The sequence below is a fragment of the Scyliorhinus torazame genome, chromosome 7 (assembly GCF_047496885.1).
Source record: "Scyliorhinus torazame isolate Kashiwa2021f chromosome 7, sScyTor2.1, whole genome shotgun sequence".
NCBI classification, from domain to species: Eukaryota; Metazoa; Chordata; class Chondrichthyes; order Carcharhiniformes; family Scyliorhinidae; genus Scyliorhinus; species Scyliorhinus torazame.
In genome coordinates this window covers 242,473,426-242,495,880 of record NC_092713.1, presented here as the reverse complement: position 1 = coordinate 242,495,880, position 22,455 = coordinate 242,473,426, and the positions used below count along the sequence as shown (strand labels likewise).

The following is a 22,455-nucleotide window of genomic DNA, read 5'->3' as shown; positions in this document are numbered from 1 at the left end:
GGATTACTAATCCACTGGCATTACCACAATGCCATCATCATCCCGTATAGATTCAGAATACAAACAATTTTTTCTTGCATAAAACAGCAAGTATGCTGGAATAATCTGTAAGCATGAAAACCATATATGATGATATCTCAATATATCTATAACAAATTAATCAAAAAGCAAAACTATCTTAGTGTGTGTTTTTGATTTTCAAATGGCACATACTATTAATTGAGCATCCCTTATTCTTTCCAATTAATTTCAGTGCGAGATCCAGATGATGAAGTTGTTGCAAGGGCAAGGTAAGAGTAACAGGTGATGGCCAATCGCGCTGATGGCAAATAAATATTTTTTTAAATGCCATTAAGTTAAACATTTGGGTTGGTTGAAAACTGGTTTTAAGAGTAACATTCCAAGCAGCTCCACCCATTATATATTTTTATACATCACATTTTGTATATTAATCTTGCATTTGCGCACACTTCCTGTTAACGTTTCCCATGGTAAATTTCTATTTTTGTATTTGGTGAGGACTGTCTATGTAAGATTGTCCTTACCAGTGGATGCACTGAGGTGCCATGACTGGAAGGAGGGTGTAACTGCACTGTGACAAGTTAACATCATTAGTTCCCATTATAACTCTAAATATAAAACATGAGGACAAAATGTGTAACATTAAAATAGATGCTGAGTTTTATCTGCACGCTTGTTCCAATTATCCTTTGCTCTCTGATCTTATTCGACCCAGACGATATATCGTCTCCCTCCACTGTCCATTGACACACATGATTGATTGGTGATACATTATATTTACTAGTTGCGGTAACTACCATGTGCATCACATTGATTATATACCTTAAAAATTTGCAGTAATTTAGTGCAGGATGAAGTTTGATAAGTATACTCCTATTTTGTGAAATATATACTCAGATGGCATTTTAAACTATTTTGAAAAGCATGTGAATTCATGATTAGGTTTCCGTTCCAAATATTGCTTTCATAGCTGAGCTTATGAAATTATGAGCAAGCAAAGGAGTATAAATAAATGTCACCACAGTCCCCGAGGACCATAGGCTGCTCTCCCCTTTGAAAGCTGATTGGTGCTGATTTAACCTGAGGCTCACCACACCTCAGGAGAGGAATAAGGTAACCTCAGCCGGTACGGAGGGGTTGAACCGGCACTGTTGCCGTCGCTCCGCTTTGCAAATCAGCCGTCTGGCAAGTTTGATCGAGAATCTGTTTACCTTGTTGCATAGAGGAACGTTTTATTTCAACTACTTTGATGTTTCTTTAAATTGGCCTCTTCAGTGGTACAGTGGTAAACTTGTATCGAATCAAGCCCAAATTTATCCCTAGGTGTTTGGTATATGTGACTTTAGTGCACAACTAATATTGGAAAAAATGTGGCTTTTCTTAACTTTCTAAGCTTGCTAATTTACTCTCTTTTCTTCTCTTTTTCATTTTTCTCTCATCCTCCACAGAGAAAGGTTTATCACCGAGCTGCAGAGCCCACGCTATACGAGATTGCGTGATTGGCATCATGAAAGATCTGCCCACACTCTTAATATAAAAACTTGAACTGGAGTAGAGCACATTAGTCAACACTTTATCTCTCAAATTATTTTCATCTAGATACAGTTTCTGTACTGAACACTGCTTCTGTACTGAACTTCTCATCTTGCTTAAGTTCTGAGCTTTCTTTTGCTGTCCCATAAAGTTTCAACTATGTTTAATACACTTGCAATATCTGTCATACATAAAATATAAAAGGCTGGATTGTTTTTGCGTTTTCAATTTGTTGATCAGCATGGTTTTGGTTTAAAAATTCAGTTAGTACAAGACGACACACAAAACAGTTGAGCACTATTTGATTTGACCACTTATCACTGGAACTCCGTAAGCTACAGTTGAGGAATGCATACATTTTCTTTTGGTTGCAAATCTAATGTTTAGATGCAGCAGTACAGAAATCAAATCAACCAGCTTAAATTTAACCTACAGCCTGACTGAAAAATTTGTAATGGTTGGTCCTGAGTTGTGGGAACATAAACATCATTGGAGCTTCACATTCAATGTGAATTTAACAATTGTGGAACTGGGGACCTGGAAGCTGTCGCACATGTTTGTAACATACATTAAAGCACTGTGTACAAATTTATATATACTGGTTTGTTTTAAAATATTTTAATAAAAGCTCTTGAATTAAGTGATTATCCATATTGATTTCCATATAATTTTGAAATTGGCTGTGCAATTTTTGAAAAGTAGAGATCAATTGTAAAAGATTGGAGGGCAAAGGTTGCATGCCCATGTTTAATTGATATATTTCTAGTGGAAAAAGATAATTGAACATATTAACCACAGAAGCACAAGTTTGATGATAACCAGAATAATACAAGTCATTGCTGTTGGATATTTGGCTCCAAATGTCAGGCTTTTTTTTACGATTTGGAAATTAGGCTAAAGTTTCAACGCAATTGAACAATTACTCCCATCGGGCAAAACTGATTTCTTTATGAGAAGTGACACAGCAAGCTTTTCATGGTTAACCGCATTTAATTCTTCACATACTTTTGAAACTATTATTGGAAATAAGTGGAATCTTTTCAAACAAGGAAATTAAGTATCAAAATCATAAACAACATTGCAATGTTACATCTTTTAGCTTCCTCTTGATGAAGCATTGCTGTGCTCAATGATAGAAGTAGCATCCCAATGTGCAATTCAATTATCCACAGTTGCAGTAGAGTTCTTTCTCGCCATACATTTTCACCATACATGATGTATTCCTGGACCTTTTGATCACATTTGTCTGCAATTTGCAACTATTGTGTCTGCAAGATGCCCCATAGTTGACTCTGTGCTTGTGCATAATGATATCTTTGGACAGAATATTAGTTCAAATGAAGTTTTTCAAGCTAAGCGAATATTTACTGAAGATTCCTAGTTCTATCAAAGTGTTTTAAATGAAAAATAAAATGATTAGTTTAGACCAGTGGTTATGTCTCATGTTTTTACTATAACGCAGCATTGTTTCAACTTTTATTAATGTGCTTAAGCTGATGAGAAACAGCCTGAATTTTTACAGCATGTTTAGCATATTAAAACATCCCAAGATGCAGTCCATTTATTTGTGGTTTAAAATATGTTTTAAATACATCTTGCTCATTGTCCAGTTTTGGGTTTTATCTGAACGAATAAGCTAATTGAGCTGCCCATGCCTTTCTCCAGTGTAGACTCCACCATGCCACTCATCATGTGTTCTCTTTAATGAAACTGGCAGCAGGAATGGTTTGCCCCAGAGCCTGATGCTTTTGCACAAGAAGATTTGTGTGAAAATTACAAATTATAGCTCCACTTACCCTGTCCCACCTCCCCAAATATAGAAGCAAAGGATGGGATTTTCCGGTTGCCCCCGGCTCAAGGCTGGAAATTCACTCCCGAGGTCACCACGACAATTCCCTTGGTGGGCAGGACTGGAAACTCTGCACCATAGAAAATAGGAGCAGGATTAGGCCACTCTGCCCATCAGCCCTTCTCCACCATTCAGCGTGATCTTGGCTGATTCTCTAGCTCAGCGCCATGCTCGTTCTCCGCATACCCCTTGACACCTTTAGTGTCTAGAAATCTATCTATTTAACTATTTAAATACATTTAATGACTTGGCCTCCACAGTCTGTGGTAGAGAGTTCCACAGGTTTACTACCCTCTGAGTGAAGACATTTCTTCTCATCTCCGTCCTAAATGGCCTCCCCCATATCCTGAGACTGTGACCCCTTGTTCTGGATACCCCAACCAGCGGAAACGACATTCCTTCATCCAGTATGTCAAGAACAAGAACAAAGAAATGTACAGCACAGGAACAGGCCCTTCGGCCCTCCAAGCCCGTGCCGACCATGCTGCCCGACTAAACTACAATCTTCTACACTTCCTGGGTCCGTATCCCTCTATTCCCATCCTATTCATGTATTTGTCAAGATGCCCCTTAAATGTTACTATCGTCCTTGCTTCCACCACCACCTCTGGTAGCGAGTTCCAGGCACCCACTACCCTCTGTGTAAAAAAACTTGCCTCGTACATCTCCTCTAAACCTTGCCCCTCTCACCTTAAACCTATGCCCCCTAGTAATTGACCCCTCTACCCTGGGGAAAAGCCTCTGACTATCCACTCTGTCTATGCCCCTCATAATTTTGTAGACCTCTATCAGGTCTCCCCTCAACCTCCGTCGTTCCAGTGAGAACAAACCGAGTTTATTCAACCACTCCTCATAGCTAATGCCCTCCATACCAGGCAACATTCTGGTAAATCTCTTCTGCACCCTCTCTAAAGCCTCCACATCCTTCTGGTAGTGTGGCGACCAGAATTGAACACTATACTCCCAAGTGTGGCCTAACTAAGGTTCTATACAGCTGCAACATGACTTGCCAATTCTTATACTCAATGCCCCGGCCAATGAAGGCAAGCATGCCGTATGCCTTCTTGACAACCTTCTCCACCTGTGTTGCCCCTTTCAGTGACCTGTGGACCTGTACTCCTAGATCTCTTTGACTTTCAATACTCTTGAGGGTTCTACCATTCACTGTATATTCCCTACCTGCATTAAACCTTCCAAAATGCATTACCTCACATTTGTCCGGATTAAACTGCATCTGCCATCTCTCCGCCCAAGTCTCCAAACAATCTAAATCCTGCTGTATCCTCTGACAGTCCTCATCGCTATCCGCAATTCCACCAACCTTTGTGGCGTCTGCAAACTTACTAATCAGACCAGTTACATTTTCCTCCAAATCATTTATATATACTACAAACAGCAAAGGTCCCAGCACTGAACACCACTGTTCACAGCCCTCCAATTAGAAAAGCATCCTTCCATTGCTACTCTCTGCCTTCTATGACCTAGCCAGTTCTGTATCCACCTTGCCAGCTCACCCCTGATCCCGTGTGACTTCACCTTTTGTACTAGTCTATCATGAGGGACCTTGTCAAAGGCCTTACTGAAGTCCATATAGACAACATCCACTGCCCTACCTGCATCAATCATCTTAGTGACCTCCCCTTCACAAAACCATGCTGCCTCTCACTAATACGTCCATTTGCTTCCAAATTGGAGTAGATCCTGTCTCAAAGAATTCTCTCCAGTAATTTCCCTACCACTGAAGTAAGGCTCACCGGCCTGTAGTTCCCTGGATTATCCTTGCTACCTTTCTTAAACAGAGGAACAACATTGGCTATTCTCCAGTCCTCCGGGACATCACCTGAAGACAGTGAGGATCCAAAGATTTCTGTCAAGGCCTCAGCAATTTCCTCTCCAGCCTCCTTCAGTATTCTGGGATAGATCCCATCAGGCCCTGGGGACTTATCTACCTTAATATTTTTTAAGACCCCCAACACCTCGTCTTTTTGGATCTCAATGTGACCCAGGCTATCTACACACCCTTCTCCAGACTCAACCTCTACCAATTTCTTCTCTTTGGTGAATACTGATGCAAAGTATTCGTTTAATACCTCGCCCATTTCCTCTGGCTCCACACATAGATTCCCTTGCCTATCCTTCAGTGGGCCAACCCTTTCCCTGGCTACCCTCTTGCTTTTTATGTACATGTAAAAAGCCTTGGGATTTTCCTTAACCCTATTTGCCAATTACTTTTCGTGACCCCTTCTAGCCCTCCTGACTCCTTGCTTAAGTTTCTTCCTACTTTCCTTATATTCCACACCGGCTTTGTCTGTTCCCAGTCTTTTAGCCCTGGCAAATGCCTCCTTTTTCTTTTTGACGAGGCCTAAAATATCTCTCGTTATCCAAGGTTCCCGAAAATTGCCGTATTTATCCTTCCTCCTCACAGGAACATGCTGGTCCTGAATTCCTTTCAACTGACACTTGAAAGCCTCCCATATGTCAGATGTCGATTTGCCCTCAAACATCCGCCCCCAATCTAGGTTCTTCAGTTCCCACCTAGGACCCAGGGGCACAGCCTTAGAATAAAAGGGAGTCACTTTAGAACAGAGATGAGGAGAAATTTCTTCAGCCAGAGAGTGGTGGGTCTGTGGAATTCATTGCCACAGAGGGCGGTGGAGGCCAGGACGTTGAGTGTCTTTAAGACAGAAGTTGATTAAATTCTTGATTTCTCGAGGAATTAAGGGCTATGGAGAGAGAGCGGGTAAATGGAGTTGAAATCAGCCATGATTGAATGGTGGAGTGGACTCGATGGGCCGAATGGCCTTACTTCCACTCCTATGTCTTATGGTCTTAATATTGTTATAATTAGCCTTCCCCCAATTTAGCACATTCACTCTAGGACCACTCTTGTCCTTGTCCACCAGCACTTTAAAACTTACTGAATTGTGGTCACTGTTCCCGAAATGCTCCCCTACTGAAACGTCTACCACCTGGCCAATAACTTCAGACCTTATGCATATTGTATTGCACCTGCCGTGTACTTGCCCACTCCCTCAACTTGTCTCATCTACTTTGAAGCCTCTTTACTTCATCCACACCACTCTCAATTCCACCCTAATTTTGTATGGTCCGCCAACTTGGAAATATTTCATTGGGCTCCCTAATCCAAATTATTGATAAGTAGTGCGAATGAGTTGCCTCGCTGCACCTGATTCGGGTGACGCAGCGAGGTCATTAAATCTTGTGAGAGGCGTCTCGCAAGACTTTAAATGCTCCGAATGCCTTGCGAGATGTCGCAATCTGTTTCCTGCTCAGTAGGCTCACTTAACTATGTTGACATCCAATACTCGCGAGGCCCAGGAATACATGCCTGTACTTGGGATACCTCGCCATGGTGCTTTTTAGCACTGGTCCACACAAACGTGGACCAGGCATAACTGCACGTGTGTGGGGGTCATATATCCCAAATGGTCGGGCTGGCACCTTGACACCAGGCTGACGGGCACTGCCAGGTTACCTGTGCCAGGGATCGTGCCCTTGTGTGCCCTGCTCTTCTGATATGAGGTGAGTGAGGGGCTTGAGGACCCCCTAACAGGTAAGTTGGGGGGGGGGGGGGTTGAAAGATTGGGGCGGCATTTAAAAATAGCACCCACTCGTCAGTGCAGAAAGTGAGGTCAGTGTGACCTTGGCAGGGCTTTCCTCGCCAAGGCCAAACAAAAAAAAAAAGTCCTGTTTGATTGCAGGGTCATTCTTGGTGCTGCAGGCGCTGAGAAACACCCCGTGAAACGGGTCCAAAATGGGACTTTTTTTTCCATTAAATTGCACCCACATATTGTGAATAGCTGGGGCCCAAGCACTGGTGCCTGTGGGCCCCCACTAATTACTGCCTTCCACTTGAAAAGACCTATTTATTCCTACTGTCTTTCCTATCTGCTAACCAATTCTCAATCCATGCCAGTATATTGCGTTGCACATATTGAATGAGACACAGTTGCTCACAGAATTGTAATCTTCCATTTCTAGTGATTCCCAGGTTAATAGGGAGGGTTAGCAACACTCAGCTAATTCAGCACAGACTACGAACAGAGTTATTTTCCACTAGCCCATTAGTTAAACTCCGATAATGTGGAGGATTTAATTGAGTCAATTTACAGTACTAGTTTGTCCATTGTTGAAAGCCGGAAAAAAAGCTTGTTTTGTATTGTCTGTTTGTTCCTAATTGGAACGAGGTTACTTTAAGAGTCCGATCACAGGCCATCAGCGGCTGTTTGCGGGGGTAATTGGGCAGTCTATCCTACCAGCCTGTGGAGTAAACATCTTTCCAATAAAGTTCTTGTTTGTACCTTTTGTGGTCTGCAACCTTTTGTGGTCTGCAACCTATCTTTAGAAATCCCAAAATGGCATTGTTGTTATTTTAATAACGTGAGGGGCAGTAATTTTTTTATATAACAGGGCTAATTTTCTTTTGAATAGAAGAAACTGCTTTGGTGCAAAGCAAAAATGTTGACTGTGATGGGAAAATCAGCTGTTTGCTTGCACAAATATTGGACTGATTTACCTCAGTTGATGTTTGCACCTTGCATCCATATTACTTTTGGGGATGTCCTGAGAATAGATTATCATTAAGTTCTGCACTTTGAATACTATAACAGATCCCATAGTCTCTCTCACTGCCACTTTCACAGTTTTAACAGCAAGCAAGCCCTGGAAATCAGTCCTGTAGGATTCAACAATCACACACTGATGCATTGAAAGACATTTATTTCATAGATTAACAACATGGCATTCTGTCATGTTCTACTAAATTTTAAAGCACAAAAAATAAGTTTCCCACTCAATTTTGTGCCACAGAAGTGTGCCAATTGCTGGTGTATATTCATTTTCAGGTATATGGGGGGCGGGGGGGGGAAAGAGAGCCAGGAGTTGATGCAATTTAACAGCAGAGAGATCCTGTGATTAAGTAAGCACTGCCACTTATAGTTTAGCATTTTCAAATCACGACACATTAGAATGTGGCTGATGAGCATTGCCGTGGAGTAAGATTCACACATTATTTAATTGACTGCTTTCTTGGGTTTTATTTTTAATTTTTGTGCCCTTTTATATTAAAAAGAAATGTCAAATTGAGAGGATGATTCCGTAGAATAAAATGGTTAAGTCTGAAATAACAGCTAATTCCTAATCTTTCGAAGTAATGATGTTTGTCTTTGTTAATCTATGACGGTTTAACATACTGCTGAAAAGGATAACCCCATACCCAGCATTGATAACCAGGGGCATTTAACATTCAACAGGAACAAGCGGCGAATGATTGCAAGATTGCAAACTGTTGTTTGTTCTGGACCTTTCAGTCATATGACCGAGTGCTTCGTTACATCTCTCTGCAGACTCGATGGGCCGAATGGCCACATCCTACCATGTAGGGAATCTATGAACGTCTATGAATAATCCACAATTCCAGAAGTACACATTTGTTTTTCCCATGTACATTTGTAAACTGTGCACTCCACATAGATTATGCAGTCAGTGATGAAACAGCGGTGTAGATTACTGACCTCAAAAAATGTCCCTGGAGATCTAGTGATCTCTGTGGCAGAGATTTCCACTTCACAATGGCAGTTTAAATCTGGGACCAATTGATGGGAATTTCAAGACATCCAGCAACATGGATGTCAACAAGCGGGGTCGGAGGCCATTCCACAATGGAAGTATTCTCTCAGACTGCAAACCTGGAAATTCGAACCACTTAATCCTTCATTTCTAATAAACTTTGCAGGCCGTTAAAAGACGTTTAGGAGGAAAAATCTGAATATAAATGAACTTCCAATATTTTTAATTTTTTAAACACTATTGTTGTCATGGAGAAATTTTCACATTCCGCAAATATAAACTTGGGTTTACTGGTATTTAATGGTAATTATGAAGTTGAAGGAGGGGATTCTCTCATCATGCCTGTGCTAGTTGTCTGCAACATTTTTTCTCAACTCTCCGCCAATGGGAGCAGTTTCCCTCTATAAACAGTTAAGACCCCGAATGATTTTGCAGACCTTTATCAAACCTCCTCTCAACCTCTCTTCTCTCTAAGGGGAACAAGCCAATCTTAATAAGCCAACCTTTCCAAGCTCTCCAATAATTGATGTTTCTTGTTCCTGGAAACATACCTGCAAATCTTTTCTGCATCCTTTCTAAAGTCTCCCCAACATTCCTGAAGTATGATGCCCAAAATTGAACACACTACTCGGGTTGAGGCTGAACCAGGTTTATTAATGCTCATCGGAACTGCTTTGCTTTTCTACTCTCTGCTTCTATTAAAATCTCGAATCCTATGTGTCTTTCTAAGCAATGTCTCACCCTGCCACCTTCAACAAGTAGAGCACATGATCCTTCTGCTCCTGCACCTGCTTAAGAATTGTCATTTATTTTATATTTTTACTCATTGTTCCGACAAAAATGTATCACTTCACACTTCTCCGCTTTAGTTTTAATCTGCCATGTGCCCACCATTTTACCAGCCTGCATGTCCTCTAGAGGTCCTTCACTATCCTCCCCACAGCTCACAATACCTTTTTTGTGTCATATCTACAAATTTTGAAATTGTGCCCTGTACACTTATGTCTAGGTCATTAGTATATATCAAGAAAACTAATGATCCGAGTACTGAACCCTGGAAAACCCCACTGTGTTATACCATTATCCAGTCTGAAAAACAGTTTCACTACAACTCTGCTTCCTGTCACTCAGTCAACTTCCTATCTATAATGCCACTGTCCTTTTATCTTAGATTGGCTTCAACTTTGCTGGCAATCCTATTAAGTGGCGCATTAACAAATGCCTTTTGGAAGTCCTTGTATACCACAGTATACAATTAATTACAATGATTTTGCATCATCAAAAATCCTCAATCAAGTTCTTGAAACACAATTTGCCTGTAACAAATCCATGCTGGCTTTTCTTGATTTATCCAAGTGAGTGTCTTTTCCAAAAGCTTTCCTGTTTGGAAACTTTCCTGTTTCCATTGAGATTGAACTGATTACAGTTGCTGGGTTTATCCCTGCACCCTTTTTTGAACAAGGGTGTTTCCAGAACTCTTGCAGCCTCGCATGTAGAGATGTTTGGAAGATTATGGCCTGGATCTACCGACCCCGCTGTTGTCAACTGGATTTCCCGGTGACTGCACCCCTCGTGGCTGGGAAACCCATGCACCGGTGTGGGACCGGAATATCCCACCGGCATGAACAGCCAGTAGATCACGTCCTATATCAACACCTCTGCAATTTCCACCCCCAACTTCCCTCCGCATCCTCTGATATACCTCATCCGCTTCTAGTGACTTATCAACTTTAAATACAATCGGCCTTTCTAATACCTCCTCTTTGTCAGATTTCAGATGGTCCAGTATCTCAAGTACAACCTTCTTCACTACAATGTTAGCAACATCTTCCTTGGTAAAGACAGATGCAATGTATTAATTTAGTACATCGGCTAGTCCCCTTATTGTCCCCATTGCTCCTCTTGTTACCCTTTTACTATTTATACGCCTAGAGTAGACTTTTGAGTTCCTTTTATGCAAGCGTCATAATTTACTGCATTGAAAAGTGACCTTGCCCTGGTTCTTTTGCTGGTTACCGAAAATCAGTATGTCCTCTGGTTCTGCCACAAGAAATTGGTTTCTCGTTATTTACATAGGCAAAACCCTTTGTTACTTTGAAAAGGTTTATTACATCTCTTATCAGCCCCGGCTTCAGCCTTCATATGTAGCAAGGAAAGTTGCATGGTCTCTTTTAATTTTTGAGGGGCAAAGCACAAGCAATCCTGACACAAAGCTTGACAGTCTCAATCAACGATTAGACTTCCGTAATGTAAATGATGATTTGGACTGAAATTAGGGCCTAATTATCTCGAGTTGGGAATTTGGACATTGGCTGATTAAAGAATCCATCCAAATGATTAAAATTCTGTTTTTCCTGCAACTTATGTTTCGGCCTTGCAAGAGATTTAAATAGGAAGTATAAAGATAGTCAAATGTGATTTGACTCGAACCTAATTAATCTAATCTAACTTTAATCAACTATTCTAATGATTGATCCTTACTTCCTCTGCATTCATATGCATCAAGTTTTGCTGTAATTTAAACTCAAACACCATCTCCTACAGCTGCTTCATCGTTGCCAAATGAATTAGAGGAAAAAAATTGCATTTTAGAGCATAGGTTTTGAAAGAACCACCATTGTCTAAATTCAAAGGAGAATTATTTTTGCCTTCAGAGGTTTGTTAGATTTTAATTTTTTAAGCATTCAACACACAATCACTTGGGTCCTATTTGCCACAGCATTCGGAGTGTCACGGAAAATTTCATCATTCATTATCCATCCCTAATTATCCCTTGAGCAGATAATGGACAGACGTCTTCCTGAAACACTGCAGTTCATGTTGTGTAGGTGCACCTACTGTGCTGTTAGGAAGGGAGTCCCAAAGGAGCAGCATGGTGTTGCAGTGGTTAGCACTGCTGCCTCATGGCACGGAGGACTTGGGTTCAATCCCGGTCACTGTCCGTTCTCCCTGTGTCTGTGTGGGTCTCACCCCCACAATCCAAAAAGATGTGCAGGGTAGGTGAATTGGCCATGCTAAATTGCCCCTTTATTGGGAAAAAAAATTGCGTAAATTGGTTTTATTTATTATCTTATGACAACATTATTTATTAATGAGTTGAGCACTTCCAAAATCAGATTTCCGTGAGAGTTGCAGCAACCTGATATATTATGGAAGAAGAGGGCATGTGTAAATTATTCTTAAATCCCCTTTTAATGCTTGGCACAGCCTAATAAAGCACACAGGAAATGTTTGGTGTAAAGTAACATTGGCAAAGTCTACATATAAACAGGTGTACATTTTCTGCTGCAGCAAATTCTACCTCAGTAAGGTCAGGAAATGGGACTGAATTATATTTGCTGAATATAGAAGACAGATGGCACTTAGATGCATCATTGGCAAGAGAAACTAGGGGAACTCTATAGTTCAAGCCATGTCTGCTGGATTTGCTAAATCAAGAAAATGTGCACTGTCCATCTGTAGAATTATTTGGCTGCCGTGCATATTATATGAACCACTGCTCTATTATGACAAGATTTGGAAAATTGATGCTTGTTTGGGTGGGGGTTTGATAAAGAAGAGCATGGAAAATGGATTGGTTATGTATTTTGATTCTTAAAAAAAGTACATGATGTCATTTCCATTGATCTTGTGTTGGTGTGGGCTTTATTTTGTTTTAGTTCAACCATGGATTGCAGATGAAATCGTACACAGAAATTTTCATTTTCAATTTCCCTGTGAGAATAAATATAATGCCTTGTGTGATAGAGGGCTCGATTTTTTTACCATGCCCGCCACAAGATCACCCCAGACGGGAACCATGTAAATGTCTGCTGACCTCGGGCAGGAACTTGGGTTCGATCCTGGTCGCCGGGATGTGGCCGAAAAATCCCACCCATAGAATCCCTACAGGGCAGAAGGAAACTATCCGCCACATCGAGTCTACAGCGACCCTCCGAGCACCCTACCTAGGCCTGATCCCTGTAACTCTTAAGGGGCAATTTAATATGGTCAATCCACCTAACCTGCACATCTTTGGTCTGTGAGAGGAAATCGGAGCATCCCGGAGGGAACCCACGCAGACACCGGGAGAACGTACAAACTCCATCGAGAAACCTAAGTTCGGAATTGAACCCGGGTCCCTGGCGCTGAGAGGCAGCAGTGCTAACCGTGATGCCTCCATGCAACAGTAGTTACAGATTGTGTTCTTGGCTTGTGCTAAATCAGCTCATTTTAGCCAAATGGTAGAAGTGCTGCATATTTCAGTTGTCTGGGAATTTAAAAAAAAAAAAAAAAAAATTTTATTAAGGCATATATAATTTTTGAGAGGAAAACTCAACAAAGCAAATTATACCCAATCAACCCCAGCCAACATGGCTTATGAACACAATTCCCCAATCCCACTAACTATTTCCCACCACATCCAGCCCCCCATGCCTCCCACTTTCCCTTTACCCCCCCCCCCCCCCTTTTCTGCTGACAGCTTAATTTTCCCCCAAGAAGTCGATAAACGGCTGCCACCTTCGGGTGAACCCTAGCATCGATCCCCTCAGGGCGAACTTTATCTTAAGCCTGAGGAACCCAGCCATGTCACTAACCCATATCCCCAATTTTGGGGGATCGGAGTCCCTCCACACCAATAGTCTTCCGACACTCCAAAAATCGCCACATATGAGCTCGGAACCATCCGTACCTTCAATACTTTTGACATGACATTGGCAAATCCCTGCCAAAACCCCCTGCCAAAACCCCCTAAGTCTCGGACATGGCCAAAGCATGTGGACGAGATTTGCAGGCCCTCCCGCACACCACCCACACTATCCACCCCTTCAAAGAACCTGCTCATACAGGCCACTGTCATATGCGCCCTGTGGGCCACCTTAAATAGTGTCAGGCTAAGCCTGGCACATGACGAGAACGTATTGACTTTACTCAGGGCATCCTCACACAATCCTGCCTCTAATTCCTTGCCCAATTCTTCCTCCCATTTTTGCTTCACCACCCCTATCGGGGCACCCTCCCATTCCATGAACTCTTTATAAATTTCCGAGACCTTCCCTCCCCCACTCCCGTTTTCAACACTACCTTGTCCTGTATCCCCTGGGGTGGCAGGTGCAGAAAGATCGAAACCTGCCTCTGCACAAAGTCCCTAGCCTGCAGGTAGCAGAACCCATTCCCACCGGGCAGCTCAAACTCCTCCTCCAAGCACGGAAACCAGCGTCGATAAACGGGTCCTCAAAACGCTCGATCCCAGCTCGCTGCCACCTCTGAAACCCCCCATCAAGCCCCCCCCGGTGCAAACCAGTGGTTGCCACAAATAGGTGTCCATACCGACGACCCTTCCACTCCCCTATGCTTCCGCCACTGTCCTCACACCCTCAAGGCAGCCACTACTACTGGGCTTGTGGAGTACCGAACCAGCCAGAATGGCAGAGGTGCTGTTACCAGTGGCCCTACATGAGGCCGTTTCCACCTGCTCCCACATCGACCCCTCCCCCAATACCCACTTGCTAACCATTGCTATATTCGCCGCCCAATAGTAGTTTATAAAATTTGGTAGGGCCAGCCCCCACTCCCCTCGACCCCGCCCCAGCAGTGTCTTCTTTAGCCGTGGAGTTTTACCCGCCCACACAAACCCAGAGATCACCCGTGTTCACCCTCTTCAAGCAAGCCTTGGGGATAAAAATAGGCAGGCACTGAAATACAAACACAAAATTTGGGAGAACAGTCATCTTTGCCATCTGCACCCTCCCTGCCAGTGACAAGGGGAGCATATCCCACCTTCTGAAGTCCCCCTTCATCTGCTTCACGAAGTTGGCTGGGATTTTTAGCAGAGGGAATTAATGAAGATTTCTTTTTGTAATGGCTGTTTACCACTACATCCCTGCTGGCAATGCTGGGGTGGGATTAATCCCACCATGGCCGCAAAACATTTACCAGAGGTCCGAAACAAGATTTGCCCCAGCATATGATTTCCGATCGCAATCTTCTTTCCCCCCCCCCTCCTCAATGGCGTGAACATGATTTGCATCAATTGGAATGCATGATAATGTACTTAGTGAGGTTAAAGTCGAATCTTCAGATATCATTGAGTCTTCCCATCCAACACGTGCTCAGGAATCGCTACTAGTTTTAATAAACGGGAACCAGGTGCCATGAACTCAGAGCGAGGAAGGAGGAGAGTATCCCTCTCCACCTAGTACCAGGGAGTCCGAGGGAACAGAGCTCGCTGCCAAGTACCAGAGGTGGGGAGGTTCAAGAGTGTTGGGGAGGTGCAGGTGGGGGGCTTGGGATGGGAGAGGGGGACGGGGGACTCTGGGATGGAGGTCATGGCTGGTGGGTGTTGACTTGCAGTGTGTGTGTGTTAAAACATTTTTTTAAAGCAGTGTTAGTCTGCAGGTGGGTGTTGTCTTGCAGTCTGTGTTAAAACATTTTTTTTAAAGCAGTGTTAGTCTGCAATGTGTGTAGTCTAAAGTTTGAGAGCTGAGTCAGTTTATTTTTATTCTCATGGGATGTGGGCGTCGCTGGTTACGCCAGCATGTATTGGATCCCTGCCACGGCGCTCCCCAGTCTGGGGGTCAGTTTGACGGCCTTTCCATTCTGGAGTGGGTTTCTCCCCTGTTTTACAATTGAGACCAGTTTATATTCTTTTTGGTTTTTAGTCCCACGATATCCTGTTGTCCTCTTGAGGGATATACCAGTGCTAGTGTCCGGTGATCTGATTTGCCATTGATGTGGGGCCGGGAGATGTGATTATGGAAGTTTGGATTCTTGCTCTTGGCTCTTGTTCTTGCTTTCCTTTTACCTCTTCTATGGGAGCCCTTAGGCTGAGTATTAAGGTTTGCCTGTGGTCGGTCCTCTCTGGCTTTGTTATTGTCATTTTGCCATGTCAAAGGATAATTGCTTGTTCCAGTCTGGACCTGGAGAAGAGTTTAAACGATGCTTTAAGAGTTAGTTGATTTCCCCTTAGCACTGGGGTTCTGTGGTATTCCTTTCTTCTTCTGTCATTTTGTTTTGTAGATATGGGTGAAATGTAGCCCGATAATGTTGGCTGTATCCTGTTTGGGTGCAGACAGGTCATTTATCCGTGGAAGGAACTTGTTGGGAATTTTGTACCTAATTCATCTGGTGTTATTTCTTCCCAATTATGTAATGAGTATTGTTTTGTGCTGTACCTGTGGTGCACTGATACCCATAGCTAGCTTCACTTTCTTCTTTTGTTTGTTTGATGCAAACATTTTGTAAAGAATTGAAAATCGCAATGATAGATATTTGAACAAAAAATGAAGTGGCTGTCCTGTAATCTTAAATGTAAAGGCCTGACAGCGATGAGAGATCTCTCCCTCTTTTGCGCTCTCTCTCTCCCTCTTTCACGATCTCTCTCTGTATCTCTCTCTCTACCCCCTCTTTTGGGCGGTCTCTCTCTATCCCTCTTTCTATCTCTCTCCCTCCGCTCGCTGTCCCTCTTTTGCGCTCTCTCCCTCTTTTGCGCTCTCTCCCTCTTTTGCGCGCTCTCCCTCTTTCGCGCGCCCTCCCTCTTTCGCGCGCTCTCCCTCTTTCGCGCGCTCTCCCTCTTTCGCGCGCTCTCCCTCTTTTGCGCGCTCTCCCTCTTTTGCGCGCTCTCCCTCTTTTGCGCGCTCTCCCTCTTTTGCGCGCTCTCCCTCTTTTGCGCGCTCTCCCTCTTTTGCGCGCTCTCCCTCTTTTGCGCGCTCTCCCTCTTTTGCGCGCTCTCCCTCTTTTGCGCGCTCTCCCTCTTTTGCGCGCTCTCCCTCTTTTGCGCGCTCTCCCTCTTTTGCGCGCTCTCCCTCTTTTGCGCGCTCTCCCTCTTTTGCGCGCTCTCCCTCTTTTGCGCGCTCTCCCTCTTTTGCGCGCTCTCCCTCTTTTGCGCGCTCTCCCTCTTTTGCGCGCTCTCCCTCTTTTGCGCGCTCTCCCTCTTTTGCGCGCTCTCCCTCTTTTGCGCGCTCTCCCTCTTTTGCGCGCTCTCCCTCTTTTGCGCGCTCTCCCTCTTTTGCGCGCTCTCCCTCTTTTGCGCGCTCTCCCTCTTTTGCGCGCTCTCCCTCTTTTGCGCGCTCTCCCTCTTTTGCGCGCTCTCCCTCTTTTGCGCGCTCTCCCTCTTTTGCGCGCTCTCCCTCTTTTGCGCGCTCTCCCTCTTTTGCGCGCTCTCCCTCTTTTGCGCGCTCTCCCTCTTTTGCGCGCTCTCCCTCTTTTGCGCGCTCTCCCTCTTTTGCGCGCTCTCCCTCTTTTGCGCGCTCTCCCTCTTTTGCGCGCTCTCCCTCTTTTGCGCGCTCTCCCTCTTTTGTGCGCGCTCTCCCTCTTTTGTGCGCGCTCTCTCTCCCACTTTTGCGCTTGCTCTATCACTCTTTTTCTCTCTCTCTCTCTCTCTCTCTCTTTTCTCTCTCTCTTTTCTCTCTCTCTTTTCTCTCTCTCTTTTCTCTCTCTCTTTTCTCTCTCTCTTTTCTCTCTCTCTTTTCTCTCTCTCTTTTCTCTCTCTCTTTTCTCTCTCTCTTTTCTCTCTCTCTCTCTTTCTCTCTGTCTGTCTTTTGCACTCTCCTTCCTCTCCTCCCTCTTTTTCTCCTCTCTCTCTCTCTTTCTGTTCAACTGATGTGTGACCACCAGATGAGGTTCATGTATGTGTGTTCGCATTGCCGTTCGCATTTTCCAGCAGAGTGCCACCCGGTCTGTGACTGAGCAGTGCACGCGGCTCCTTAAGGTCAGCACGGTAGCAGAGTGGTTAGCACTGTTGCTGCACAGCGCCAGGGACCCGGGTCGATTCCTGGCTTGGGTCACTGTCTGTTCCAAGTCTGCATGTTCTCCGTGCCTGCGTGCGTTTCCTTCCACAAGTCCCGAAAGACGTGCTTGATAGGTGAATTGGACATTCTGAAATCTCCCTCTGTCTACCCGAACAGGCGTCATAGAGTGGCGACTGGGAGATTTTTACAGTAGCTTTATTGCAGTGTTAAAATAAGCCTACTTGTGACACTAATAAATATTATTATTAAGATGCGCATCCACTGTCTCGACAGATCGAATGGGGCCCTACATTAAAGTCACAAGAGAGTCTCCCACACCATGATGGTCTGTAATGGTCCACATAGCTTGGCACAGCAGCATGGCGACCATCTTACTGATGGAGATCTGGAGGATTGGAATGTCTCCTCTGAGGAGGATGACCAGGAGGGAGTGCAGGAAGAGGTCGGAGAGGAGCTGTAGGTTGGAGGACAGGTGGGAGCGAGGGTTTGCCTGCAAGGAGCAGGGCTGCCCTTGTTGCTTGCCGCTTCACTTTCGGATCACCCATGTTTAATCGCTCAAGAAGGCCCCCCCCCCCCCCCCCTCCAAACCCACAGGTCCATGCTAACCACCTGCGGCCACGGAGACAGAGCCACAGTAAACCTTCAGGTCCTTGTGCCTGCTGATCAGAAAATACAGGAGGGTAATGACGAATCGCAGTGAGGGAAACTCTGATGCATCTCAGCTATTGCTTATGTATGTGCTGTAAGCAAATTGACTTCCCAGCTCACGTGCGAGTGAGTTACGGCCCTAGATACTTTTGTCGCATTGCATTAGAGGGAGATTAGGGATGAGGGTCTCGGGCTCACTGATTAATGTCCAGGTCTTTTCAGGGATTATATTATTTGAACTTTGAGTGGGCCTAACCATTTGCCTGAATTTAAGGACCTGTGATGAGAGCATTTTCCAGATGGGGTGAAGCGCGATCCCATTGGGAGGAAGGTTAATGACAGTAAGACCATAACGTTGTGAATAACAAGTTCTTAGTGTGGTAACATGTGCATTTGTGACATTTGACAAAAAAAACCATTATCTGTGCCTAATTTCACCCATGTCCACTTTGTGTCCCTACAATTCCTTACCTTGCCAACCCTCTCACTGCATCTAGGTCTATTCCCTGGATGCACATTAGAGGCGGAGGAAGTCTGCTGTCTTCCACACCCTGTTGCCAGAGATATCCTTGGCAGGAATCCTATTGAGGGTTGGGACCTGGAAGGTCCACTGGCCCTGAGGTGTGTCGGTATTAGGAAGGGGGGATTCGGAAGGGTTGGTCACCCCTAGGCTCTCTTGGGTGGAAGGTCCCGGGAGGTGCTCCAGCAGTTCCTCCTCGCTTCGGGTGCTCGTGGGCCCATTTGTTACTCCATGGGATGGAGGGGCAGCTGGAGTGAGCTCCGGAAGCCTCCACATCATCTGCCATTGCCAGTCCTGGAAGTCAGCCATTGTCAAGAACATGGCTTTGAACTCCTCAGCCATTGCCCTCCGGGACTGAGCCATGCGAGTTCAGTAGTCATGAATCTGATGTCTTGCAGCACCGACAACATCTCCTTCGACAGGAGGGTTTGGTACTCCTCCAGGCAGCCTGACAGTCGCGGAATGTCGCTGACAACCCCTCACGGTAATCTCGTCTCTGCCTTTACATCTCCAGTAGCTGAAGGGATGAACGTGTCCAGAGGCACGGCACCTGGCTGGGACACAGCTGTGTCATCAAAACCAGCAGATCTCTTGACAGTCCAATGTTCCTGCCACCACCTGATGTGCATCAGAAGCAGTTTTGTGTTCACCAGAAAGTGACCCTGAAGTCTGCCTGCTAAGTGTGCCCATTGAGGAGTGTCTCTCTGCAATGGTGGATGGTATGTGTGATAGCTGTGACGTTTCATCTGTGTCCCCCTCCAAGATCTCTTCCGAGGTTCTTTTGAGGGTGAGTGATGGGGCACTGCTGGTTGTTGGGTCAAGCTCTTCTGTTGATCTTCCTATCAGGCAAGTGACAAGGTTTCAGTACATGGCTTGTTCAAGGGTTTGGACACCAAAGCACTCATTTGAGACTGGTCATTGGGATGAAGCTGCATCGCTCCAGTTCTCTCTCTCTCTCTCTCCCTCCCTCTGGTTCTGGGAACCTGCAAGGTAGTGGCATGTGGGTTCCAGGTGACATTTCGGGAATGACGGACGGGCGGAGTGCCAAGAGGAGACGGGGAACATTTACCCATTGCTGATCGTAGCCGGTCATTCAACTTCTTCTGCCACCGCACTGCTGTCCTCTTTGTCAGGCTGCGGGCACTGACCAGTGCTGCCACTGTCTCCCAGGCAGGATTTGTGACCTTGCTAAAGGGTCTCCTGCCAGTCTTGAGGGTAAATATTTGTCCTCTTTTCCATGGCATCCAACATTCTTGAAGAGGGACCCCTCCATAAATCATGGACCTAGCTTCTTAGCTGCCATCCTCCTGGCTTGACTGTGGGAAACTATTTAAATGCAGCGCCCCCCTGTGGCACAAAGTTAGAACTGCTGCCTCACCGTGCCAGGGACCCGGGTTCAATTCCAGCCTTGGGTGACAGTCTTTATGGAGTTTGTACATTGTCCCAGTGTCTCTGTAGGTTTCCTCAGGTTTCCTCCCACATATGTGCAGGTTAGGTGGATTGGCCATGATAAAATTGTCCTATAGTGTCCAGGGATGTGCAGGTAAGGTGGGATTGCGGGCGATATAGTGGGCCTGGGGTGCACGTTTGGTGTAGACTCGATGGGCCAAACGACCTCCATCTGCACTCTGGGGATTCTAGGTAAGTGCTCAGATGATTCCCTGGGGGGCGTCTCAGGCACTTTGTGCCTCAGGCATGGCATTTTTCATGTGGCTGGGGGAGTAGGGATTTCAAAGTGCCTAAATTGCGATGCTGATTGAGCTACCAGGGCTGGTGGGAATCTCACCGAAAATGTTGCTTGCCATTTTTACGGAAAATTACGCCCCTCATCTGTAACCCCAGCATGAGAGTGTGCCTTCTGGCGATGAGGAATCAAAATTAGCTGAAAATATCATGTTGCTGGATTTATGTGTGTTGTACATGAATAGTTAGTTTCATTGCGATTTGGTTCTCTTCTATCAGATGATTTAGCTTTTGGGCCTTATTACTTGTTTTTCAGGTTGCTTTATCATCCAACACTTATGAACTTGCTCTTTTTTTTCCTGTTCTCACTGTAATTGAGGTAAAGTATTCATATCTGGTGTAGAAGTTAGCCTGTTACAATCTATTCTGACATTGGGAATATAAATAGAACAAACTGCATTTATTGTAATATTTAAATAAGAAATAAATGAGTCAATAAGCAAATATGTAATTATTGCACATGATTTTTAGAGAAATTCAGATATCGGATACTTTAAGTACATTTGACTCCTTTTTTTTCCTGCATTTGGCATTTTTTCGCATTCTCTTGTCCGTACCCCTGCTGTTTTTTTAAATGGGTTGTTGCTATCCCTTTGCCTATGTTTCACTGTCTTATCTTCCTTTGTTTTTCTTTTCTTTCTTGTCCAATTTTTTTCTTGCTTTCACTGATTGTCTCTGATATATTTTTAAAAATTCATTCATGGGACATGGGCTTCGCTGGCTGGGCCAGAATTTATTGCCGATCCCTAATTGCCCTTGAGGGGGCATGTAAGCATCAACCACATTGCTGTGAATCTGGAGTCACATGTAGGCCAGACCAGGTAAGGACAGCAGATTTCCTTCCCTAAAGGACATTAGTGAACCAGATGGGTTTTTCCAACAATCGATAATGGTTTCATGGTCATCATTAAACATTTTTAATTCCAGGTTTTTTTTATTGAATTCAAATTTCACCATCTGCAGTGGTAAGATTTGAACCCTGCTGTCACTTTCATTTCTTATTCTATGGATTCTACCCTTTCCTAATACATTCACTTTTTTTTTCAGGGAGCTTCATTGAGATTACAGACAAATTGAATACCATAATCTTGCTTAAGTAAAAGAAGTTTGTCCAGCATTGCCAATTTAAAAAAAAATTATTTTACAGCACCATGTTTATCATGGTGATACAATTTACTCCTACCCCAGTAATCGATTATATTACGGATGCAAGTGCACCTCAATTGACGGCATTATGTTGGTTGTTCAAAAACTTCGGCCTCTGAGGAAATTTGCTGTTGCTGCTCAGGCGCTAGTTTGTCTTCGAACCCGTTTGTCTGAATTAAAACATTTGTGTCGCCATATTCTTTGGCCGGAATAATCCTGGATTTTGTATTGAATGATAAATATTGTGTTTTATTTTAGCCCTGAGACGGGCGCTGTGGGGCGATCATTCGATCTAGCTTCTGCTCTTGAGCCCACCCCTGAGACATATGAAGATCCAGGTAATCCTGACCTTTTGAGCTTTTGCATTCTTTATTTTTCCACCATCAGCTCTAATTGGTTTCAATTCAATTCTATGACTTTCCCAAATTGACACTAGCATCAGAATGGATTGCAATTTGTCGGGCTTTATTTTTAAAATAACCCGTTACCATCAAGTATTATCAAGAATATGCTAAATATTAATTTCTTTGGTGAATAAAATAGTTATTTGCCAATCTATTGCATTAGTTTTGTTTTGTTCTAGTATCAAAACTTGTCTTGTTTAAACTTTCATGCAGTTGGCGTAGCCCTAATTAATTGAAATAAAAACAGATAGTCAACAGGTCCGGTAGCATCTG

General features: G+C 44.2%; 1 protein-coding gene across 1 annotated transcript in view; it reads left to right on the top strand.

The window, feature by feature from the left end:
• Window positions 1-22,455, top strand: part of pdlim7 (PDZ and LIM domain 7) — a 155,163-nt gene that overhangs the window by 98,975 nt on the left and 33,733 nt on the right. Inside the window, exons 6-7 of the mRNA XM_072512932.1 lie at window positions 254-290; window positions 22,037-22,116. Coding sequence (XP_072369033.1) covers window positions 254-290; window positions 22,037-22,116 — 117 coding nt within the window. The remainder of the gene's footprint in view (window positions 1-253; window positions 291-22,036; window positions 22,117-22,455) is intronic.